At 38.0% G+C, this 9613-nt stretch overlaps 2 protein-coding genes across 3 annotated transcripts in view; both read left to right on the top strand.

The window, feature by feature from the left end:
• Positions 1-261: 261 nt before the first annotated feature.
• HESX1 (HESX homeobox 1) lies at positions 262-9510 on the top strand. Of its 2 annotated transcripts, XM_031608193.2 has the most exons (6): positions 262-281; positions 2087-2186; positions 6953-7211; positions 7329-7534; positions 7828-7929; positions 8834-9433. In XM_031608193.2, exons 3-6 carry the CDS (start codon positions 7019-7021, stop codon positions 8930-8932), a joined length of 600 nt encoding a protein of 199 aa, XP_031464053.1. In that variant the 5' UTR covers positions 262-281; positions 2087-2186; positions 6953-7018; the 3' UTR covers positions 8933-9433. The 2 variants fall into 2 exon arrangements, with proteins under 2 accessions (XP_031464053.1, XP_090004334.1); XM_090148208.1 differs by lacking the exons at positions 262-281; positions 2087-2186 and having other exon boundaries at positions 6961-7211; positions 7305-7534; positions 8834-9510.
• The window catches only part of IL17RD (interleukin 17 receptor D), a 56382-nt gene continuing 48874 nt past the window's right edge, over positions 2106-9613 (top strand). The window contains exon 1 of the mRNA XM_090148194.1: positions 2106-2186. Coding sequence (XP_090004320.1) covers positions 2124-2186 — 63 coding nt within the window. The 5' untranslated portion in view covers positions 2106-2123. The remainder of the gene's footprint in view (positions 2187-9613) is intronic.

Genomic DNA, 9613 nt, shown 5'->3' with positions numbered 1-9613 from the left:
TTGCCGTCGCGATTGGCTCCGCCGCCCAGCTGCGCGACTTGTTATTGGTCAGCGGGCCCTTCTGTCCGCTAGCGTCCCCGTTCCCGCCTCGGCGGCCGCCTGACGGAAGGTGTCTGGTGGTTCGGGTTGTTCTCGCGCGCGATGAGCGGCGGGAGCGGGGCCTGGCGCCTCGGGGCGGCGGTACCTGTGTGGGGAGCGCGGGGGCACAGCCGGCACCGCGTCCTGTCAGGGTGGGGACGTCCGTCCCGCTCCTGGGGCGGGAACCGGTTGGGCTGAGCCAGGTCGGTGCGTGCTGCTATACGGAGGAGAAAGAAACTGCTCCTGAATTGCCCTTCTCACAGCTCCGTGCTTGGATGTTGTGCTTGAAATTACCCCTCTGGGTTGAGCAGTTCGTGTTTTAAGGATAGGTCTCTGAGGAGGCGTAAGCTACGTACAGATTGTTTATGATGCGTGGTTTAATTTAAACGTACTTAAGAACATCAACATACGCTGTGCCGAACCAGGCTGTGCGCTCATTCTCGCACTGAAAGCTCTGACAAAACCACAGCCAGTGGTGCCGGCTGTTTGCAGTTGCACACGGGCTCAGCTCTGAAGCTGCTGGCGTTTCGCTTCTGCGTTTCAGAGCAGCTGGTGCTGCTGGAGGTGCCCGTTGCTTGGGAGCAGCTGTTCCTGCCGGCTGTGCCCGGCGTGCAGCCCGCCGAAGCTGTGCCCAATGGCCCAGGGGAGCGAAGCGCTCACTGCTGTGCTGTCCTGTCAGAAAGCCCTTGCTTTGCGTTCTATCGGGTCATGTTTTACTTTTAAAAACATGAAGGCAAGACCTTTACGATATTAAACAGTATTAAACTGCAAGCAATTGATGTTGCAGGTTTTTTTCGTTTGTTGTTTGGTTGGGTTTTTTTTTTTTTTTCTTCCTTTTTTTCCCCCTAGGGAGCAGTGAATAAATGTCACTGCTAGAACTCAGTTCAGTGGGTTCTTTTACCAGCTCATCTGGTGACTCATGTGGCTGAGGCAAACCACACTGCTAACTTCCTTATGTACCTATCAAGTGAGAGAAATATAGAGAGTTATCTTACCAGGTTTAAAGGCTAAGCCTCGTATCTTCTTGTTTGATCTTTTGCTTGCTGAGCTCTAACTGGGTCTGTAAGTACGAGCAAGCAACAGCAGTGTTGGCTCATGACCTACATACACGATTTTCGTATCAGTTAACTTGTGACCAATTTCTTACAGCAGTCTTCTGTGAGCGTTGCTCTCTATTTCATAATATATATTAGTGTCATTCCCTTAGTAGAACTCAGACAAGGAGTAAGGGACCTCAAACAGAATTATTTCTAGTTACCTTTGCATTTTTACAGCTGCAAATGAGAGAAAAGACACATTTATTTAGCTCCCATAGCATGAGAAAAACAGCTCTTAAAAAACTGAAACTTTTGCAGATATGGAACAGGTTGCCCAGTAAGGTTGTGAAAGCCCCCTGAGTGGAGGTGTTCAAGGGGTTTTGAGCAACCTAGTCTGGAGGGAGGTGTCCTTGCCTATACCAGCGGGGTTGGAACTCAATAATATTAAAAATCCCTTCCAACTCAAACCATTCTGTGATTCTGTATAAAAACAAAACGATAACAGACAAGTTTTTAACATGTAAAAATGTGCTTTGGTATCTCAATTGGCAAGTAGCATGATGTTTCATGTTTCTGTTTATCTTTATGTTTCAGTTCAACGAATCAGTTCATTTTAGTAGCAAGAGAGAGCCCTTTCTAGTTGTTCTGTAGTCTACCAGAGCTTCTTCTAGTTCGTACTTAGGTTTCTAAATAGGTCCCTTACATGGAAACAATCAGTAATGTCTTAGTAGCCTTGTACATTGAGATATTTGTGAAAATGTACACAAGGCATTTAAAAGTTTATTTGGGATATATATTTGGCTGCAGTGGAAGAGATTGGATAGCAGTGAACTGAGGCATCCATAAGAATCCACCAATGAGCATGTTTGTAGTGTTACGCTTCTGTCAGAATTGTAATCTTTCTTAGTGTGTACGACCCTTCCTTTTTCTCTGTAAGTTTGGAGAACTAATACTTGGCACTACATAAACAGGGAGAAGAGCAGCCAACAGCTCTTTTAAGGATTTCAGATGTGTCCCCTAATGGAGAGAACTTTGGCTCTGCTGCAGAGTGGAATTAGCTGTCTGGATCAGGTAGGCTTTATTTGTATGTTACACGTTAACAAGCATACTGTTTCTTCTGATACCTTTGGATTTACCTTGAATTTATGTTGTGTTCACTTAATCACCCTAGATCAAAGTAGCTTTCACTTAACTAAGGAACAGCTAACTGCTTTCAGTTGTGCTTTGAAAAAAATGATGTTGTATTAAGGTATTAAGGTATTCTTGCAAAAAAAAAAAAAAACCTTCAGGTTTGTAGTTGGCTTTGAATATAATCTCTGTAATTAATGTTCAAAACGTATTTGAAAGGTCGATCTGTGCAGCAAAATGTCTAGGGTGGTGATATACTGCTGCACTTGGGAGCTGTGGGAAGGGTGAGATGAAAGGCAATTTTCTGTGTGATAAGTAATCAAGAAAGATTATGTGTGCTGTTCATAGTGTTCCAAAAGGCTGAAAATACAGCACAGGCTGTTGTGAAAGGTGACCTGACAGGAGAGTTGCAATAGGTGGCAATACTTAGCATCTGCTCGAGAGACGAACGCTGCTGTCCCTGGGCAAAGAACAGGAGGCTTAAGATCTGCAAGGGATATGAATTTTCTGCTTCATCAAGTGTAAATTCTATTAGAAAATTGATTTGGTATATTCAAGGAACAGTGATTTCTCCTGTGATTGATTTTTGTCACCCAGAGTTTTCATTGTCAAGTTTCTTGTGCTGCTCTCATTGTTCCTTCAAATGTAGTTAGGCAAAACTGTTCGTATGGGTTGCAAGGGAAGAACTGCTCATTTGTAATAGACTAGGGTAATGAGATAAAATTTTTGAAAGAAGAATCAAGCTCAAATTATACTTGCAGCGTGAATTCCTAGAGATGGAATCCAAATCTTTGCTATCAAATTCTGCTGCTTTAGAATTATAGAATGGCTTCAGTTGAGTTTAAAACTAATTAAGTTTTCTGCTCTATTGAAAATATGTTTTTATCCTCCTTTCTTGTGTAAAAAGCATTGTTGACCGTTTATTTTATTTTTTTTTGCTTATGACAAATTGCTTTCTTCTACAGTTCAGCAATCTTCTCTTTAAAGAAATACAACACCGTTTGGTTGTTAGATCTTCAGCCAGTCTTTCCAGTAGATTTACCTCTGTTTCATTTTGGTATTAATTCAAACTTGTTACCTTTAGAATAAATTCTCTTTTCATGAGAAATTTTTATAAATAGTTGTATGTATTTGCACTAACACTGTAAGGTCCCTTAGGTGTGTGGTGTTTCATTTTCACTGAATTCCTCAAATTAGGAAGCACTGTGAGCAGTTTCCCTGGAACTTCTGAACTGGCACTTCCAGCTCCTGTGTGGAGTTGCAGCCATGCACGGTTTCAAAGCAGTGTTGATGTGTTTGTTACTGCACTGCAGTCTCCGGGTCTGATTCAATTCAACTGCGAGCAAATTAATATAATTATTTTAACAGTAAGTTTCCTATTCAGATAACGTTGTTGAACAAATATAGCAGCTGAGCAAACATAAACACCAGATGGCAGTATTTGATTAGTTTCTGACCTCTGCTTGTCAAATCCATTCCATGTTTTTTGACTAATTTTATTAAACCTATTTTTGAGAGCGACTGAGATCTTTTTCCTGAAAAGTCCTTAAGATAAACGAAGAAATAAACCCTGAAAGAATGAGAACCTCCAACTGGGAGCTAAAAGCAAACTACTCTGAGGGTTTTTTTTTTGTCCTCCACAGTCTTAGAGAGACCAAAACAAGTTACACCTACTTGGTTAGTGTAATGGTTTGTTTTGTGGAGCAGTGTGCTTCCTCAAAGCTACTTCTGCCTCCATGGACCTTTTGTGGCAGTTCTTGGTAGCTTCCTAAAGAGATCACGCCTACAAAGGCAGTTAGCAGTTTGGGACTTCATTTATATGGTAATCTAACTGTAAACCATATAGTTTCAGTAAATCTAATCTCTATTCGTTATGGTAAAATGAATATTTTCTGAAATGTTTTTGTGTAAGTTCTTAAAAAAAAATAACTTAAAAAAAAAAAAAAACCAACACACAATATGTATACATAGATAGTGGTCTGTATTTGGAAACCAGCTTCATTTACACTCATTAAGAGGTTTTTTTTTTATTATTAAAGTCCACAATTGTTTCTGAATTCAAAACACTGTCTATCAGTGATCGTGCTTCAAACCTCCTTAGGATAGAGAAATTGATAAGTGGCACCAAATTCATTACAGAATTTGTATTGATTTCTTTTTGATTTGTTATGTTTTGGGGGCTTTCTCTTTTTAAAGTTGGTGTTCCATCTAAAAACTGTAGAGGCAGAAAACTGATTTATCAATTGCTTGGGATACAAGAGCCTTAGCTTTATCTCTTCAGCAACCTCTCAACTTCGTGTGTTGTCAGAAGACTGCAGTCAAGAAAAGAAGCTCTGTTGTTCATCTGGGATCTCAGTTCATGTTGCATTAGGATCAGCTATACTTACATATAAAGGGCTGTAAGGCCCTCATGTCCTGCTGACCTCTGATTCATTAGATGCATCATCATGAAACTCCTGAAATTTCTGGACAGGTGAGACTTCTCCAGAGGCTACCAGTGTGTTACAGATTCTTGTGAAAACAGTGATGGGTCTGTTACATTGTGATCTTGACACTCTTGAAATTTCCAGTTAGGAAAAGTTATGTCAGCTGCTCTGCAGTTTTCTGAAAGCTGACACTGGGTTTCCTTCAGAAAAGAATGTTTGAGCATTAAGGAGAACCTGAGGGAAGATTTTGGCAGTTAAGAATTTCTTTCTTCAGGTTCAGACCTTACCCATCTGAAACATACAAATTGCACATTCTTTTTGCCTCAAGTCTTCATATACATTCATAAAACACCATTAGCCTAGTACAGAAGATTAAACACTGTCAATATGTTCTTGGAATTCTCAATTTTCATATTCTGCCATGGATCTTTAATTGGATTTCTAAGCCACTGGATTAGCCATTGGATTTCTTAGCAACTGAGTTTGGACAGGCTAGCAGAGCTCGTGTTTTGCTCAGGAAGTTAGTGGGAGTGTGGAACATGGATATGAAGAGCCTTGCTCAGAGATGAGGAGTCCTACGGGCCTTGTTACTCTTCCTTGATGCTGACACAATCAGAAGGCATGTCAGTAGCCAGTGAGCTTCTTATACAGGTTTGCATGATTTTTCTTCTTTGTCTATACTTTGTAGTTACAGATGCTGCCAAATGGTGGTTGGAGCTCAGCTCGCAGATGGTCACTGTGTTTATTCTGCTGTCCCTTCAAAATATATTGATGTGTTGATAAGGTGTCTTGGTAAGATCACTTCTTGAATCATTGCTGAGTCAATCCAGTAAGTCAATGTCATGCAGCCGGATGTCATTCTGATATAAAATAATGTATGATTCTGTTTTTCACACTAGAATCTCCCTCAACACTGCACCACCAGTTCCATGCTGTGCCATTTCCCTACAAGTTTTTCTGCTTCTGTTAATCCTAAAGGTTTATCTTGGGCAGTTTACAAATGAACAGTATCTATACTTTGATTTTCTGTATTTTTCTTTGTATAACTTGTTAACTATGAGAATGACTGATTGCACAGAATAAACTATTCTCAGTAAGTAAACAAGAAAAAGAGTGTGAGATTTTTCCTCTGAAACAGTACGATCCTACATCACGTGCTCCAGAGTTATATTTTAGAGGGGTAAAATTTGCCTTCTGAAAGAAAAATATTGCTTCCATTTTTGTATTTATCATATAGCTGTATCTAAAATATGAAAAGAGGTTTCCATAAATGAGAAGTTGTTACTGACTGTGTATAAATGGCCAGCAGTGGAGTTTGAAAATGTTACAGCTGATATGCTTTCTTTATAATGAATGAAATCAGTGATCTTTTCAAACTTTGAACTTCAAAAGAAATGCTTTAAATCCTTTATCTCCATTACACATGATCTGTGGTCATTTTAAGTATGTGCTCTGTGGAATAATTTCTGTTGGTTATAAACCCACTTACAGGAAAGAAGAAACACCTAGCAGGGCAAGGGTGTTCAAACCTGTATGTTCGAGTGTGTGGCCAATATTACTTCAAGTTTTGTTTTTATTTTGTATGGTATGATCAGGAAATTTCACATATGGTGTCCTTCAAAAAAACTGTGACAAAGCTATTTTAATAAGAAAAATTAATGTATGAATTATTTAAAATAGTTGGTGCAACTGTTACTGCTAACTAATCCAGGCACTTGGAAGGCAATTACACTGAGCTTTGACAACATTGCCAACCCACTGCACAGCGCCTTATGCCAAAAGCTATTGTTGTTTTATTGACCACGTTCACCATTACATATGCATATGAAAAAACAGAGGCATTTTCATTGGGATTAGCCTAATAGCATTAAGAGATTATTTTTTAAATTTCCTTGGAAGGAAATTCACTTAAATGAGATTACTTATTACTTGACTGGTTTCCTATCGTGCTGCTATGTTTAGGTAAGTGGAGTCCATTAGAGTATAAAGTTTTTTAAAAAAAACTGATTTTATACATTAATGATTTCAAATAAAAGAGAAGTCCTATATTTGTGCATAGCTTCTTTTGAGAAAGTTAAGTCGATGTTCTGGTTTGGAGAGATAACACTTCTTGTCCCTCTTGGTGGCCCCCCTAGTGTCACCATTAGTTGCTAATTACTTGCAAACAAATAAACAATTAACTCCTCGTGCCTCTTGGTGAGAGAGTTTTCATTGACATGCTAAAACTTTCTAATAAAAGATTTAATTAATGACGTTGCAAATCCAACCCCCTTGTCAACATAGCTATAAGGAGGACTTCTGGAGAAATGCAAGTACAGTGTATGTGCTGTGCTGGCTGAAGGTGAAACCATGGCAAGTACATCGCTGTGTGCAACTAATCCATCAGCATCTCAGAATCTTCGGAAGGTGTCTGGTTTTGTAGAAAATAAAACCACACAGTGCTCATTTTCCATTGAAAGTATTTTAGGATTGGAGCAGAAGAAGGATGGCATTGCAGCTGTGAAACCTCACAGACCATGGATGGATGCATGCACCAACTTGGGTAAGCCAGCAGTCTGTTTTGTAACCTCTCAAGCTTTTACTCCTTTTAAAAATATATACAATCATGTTTCTACTGAAAATCAGTAACATGAAGTTCACATTTGCTTGCTTTTTCCAGTTTTAGGTGATGACAGTAATCCCCATCTGCAAATCCCTGTTGTTTCCTATGAAAATTCATTATTTCATGCTAACAGTAATCCAATACAAGAGGAAAAAGTTTTGAAATGTGACAAATATTTTTCAGTCACTGAAAGACTATCTTTCAAACGAGAATTGAGCTGGTACAGGGGTAGAAGACCAAGAACTGCTTTCACTAGAAACCAGGTATGGATTTGCTTATTATCTGATGAATCAGTAACAATGTAGTTTGGAAAAAGTTGGCAGAAGCCTGTAACAGCTGACTAATTCAGTATTGTGTACCTCTCTGTAGAAAAATGTAATTAAGCACTTGTGTAAGTTTGGTTATGTTGCTAACTTCAGCAGACTGATATTTCTGCATGAAATCACAACTGCCCAAGCACAATTCAGAGGTCTCCTATAAAACAAACTAAAATGGTATTTTTAACTCTTATAAAGGTAGTGATGATCACTCAATGAGTGTATTTTAATTTCCTCAGATTGAAGTCTTGGAAAATGTTTTTAAAATGAACTCCTACCCTGGCATTGATATTAGAGAAGAATTAGCTCGCAAGTTAGATCTAGATGAAGACAGGATCCAGGTAATTAAATTTTTACTTGAAAATATCCATATTTCCGTCCATATGTACTCTGTCAATGTAAATAGGTAGATTATCAGTAGTAGCAATTATTTTAATGTCAGCATAAAATAATGTGCATTTCTACGCATGGGATGCCTGAAGTGATTCATGAAATGGATGCTGTCAAATTCCTTCTGAAATCTTAAACCTTTTTCCATGGCATTGATGAGACATTTGTCACAGTAAAATTTCTGCAGTTTCTGCTTTACTAACCTCCAATTCTTTGCTCCCAGGTTCTAAAATCATGTTTATTATGCTTGGCAACATAGTTTAAAACATAATTTGAAGTCAATATTGAAATAATTTGTATGAAAATATGTTTGTGTTTTGGAAGTGTTGGGAGAGCATAAGTGCATTAAACCAGTGTTTGAGACAATGTCATTCATCTGGCCAAAAGCAAAATCAACTCAGGCCTTTAATTACTGATTTCTAACAACTCATATGTGATAAGCATATAATAAGAATTAGAATTTGGGCCTTTCCTTGATATTTATTATGCTTTTGATGCCGTTCACGTTTGGCTTAACTGGAAGCTTGATGTTGCAGTTCATTAAGCAGCTGAAGTAACACCTGAAGACTTGTGTGTGAATTCCAGATGTTCAAGAATGTCAGGGTCTGACTGAGTGTCACCAAAGTTGATATTAGTTTGTGTTTTTGTGAGTGAAGCTGAATCTCATTCTCCAGTGGAGTTGAGGGCATTATTTTCTTAATTTGTGCAGGTCATCAGCTGAAAATTCTAACTTTCTATTAAACTTCCAAATTACTGACACAATACTGTAGAGTTGTGTGAATACTTTTGTATTTCAAAGCCCTCTCTGTTTACAGTGCTGTGTTTCTGAAAAACATGCCTTTATTTCCATTTTAGATCTGGTTCCAGAACCGTCGTGCAAAACTGAAGAGGTCACACCGAGAATCGCAGTTTCTTATGGTGAAAAATAATTTCACCTCCAGCCTGCTAGAGTAGGAGCAAGGATGGTTTGCCTTTATGTTACTATAACAGGACTTGAAGAATTACTGGCATTGTCATTATTTGTATTAAACAATGATCGTATATTAATTATGATTTTATCCCTAGCTTTGACAGATTATGATTTTTCACTCAAACTGTAAATATGTGAAGTATTATAAACTAATTTTTGTGGAGAAAGTGAACTTTTCCTATATATTTTAATAAATATGTTCAGAAAACTTTAGATATTTTTTGCAGTTAAAAAATAAATCATAAGTTCTGAGTTGTGTAAGATTTTCAGCTACTATGAATTACTTCAGGCTTCACTGAAGGCAACTAAGCTTCCTACTTTTGAAGTCTATAATTCTTAACATGCAAAATAGTTTTTGATACATGAAACAGATTAGCTATTTAAATTCTAATGAACAGTTTTTAAGAAGAATATGACCTCATTTTCTAAAACATTGCTCTCCATGAAAATAAATGGACTGGTATTAAACTGGTTTCAGTTTGAACAATTGTTTCATTAAAAGAAGCTTAAAATTGTAATCTTTTTAATATATTTTAATTCATTTCTGTTTAGAATATTATTTGTCTACTTGTCTATTTAGTGCTTCAATTCAGATATCTCCTCTCTTCTCAGTGTGAACCAGGCATAAGGCTATTCTGAGTTTTGTTACATGGCCGACATGAAAA

This window comes from Phasianus colchicus, chromosome 11, assembly GCF_987193195.1.
Source record: "Phasianus colchicus chromosome 11, bPhaCol1.hap1.1, whole genome shotgun sequence".
NCBI classification, from domain to species: domain Eukaryota; kingdom Metazoa; phylum Chordata; class Aves; order Galliformes; family Phasianidae; genus Phasianus; species Phasianus colchicus.
Note: the sequence above shows the minus strand (reverse complement) of the source record. Positions and strands in the feature narration are given on the sequence as shown.

What these genes read in the sequence shown, in the direction of transcription:
- HESX1 (XM_090148208.1), top strand. Translation starts at nt 7,019, where the DNA reads ATGGCAAGTACATCGCTGTGTGCAACTAATCCATCAGCATCTCAGAAT. An exon ending in GGATGCATGCACCAACTTGG is followed by an intron (nt 7,212 to 7,304) that starts GTAAGCCAGCAG and finishes AGTAACATGAAG; the next exon opens with TTCACATTTGCTTGCTTTTT. An exon ending in CTGCTTTCACTAGAAACCAG is followed by an intron (nt 7,535 to 7,827) that starts GTATGGATTTGC and finishes TAATTTCCTCAG; the next exon opens with ATTGAAGTCTTGGAAAATGT.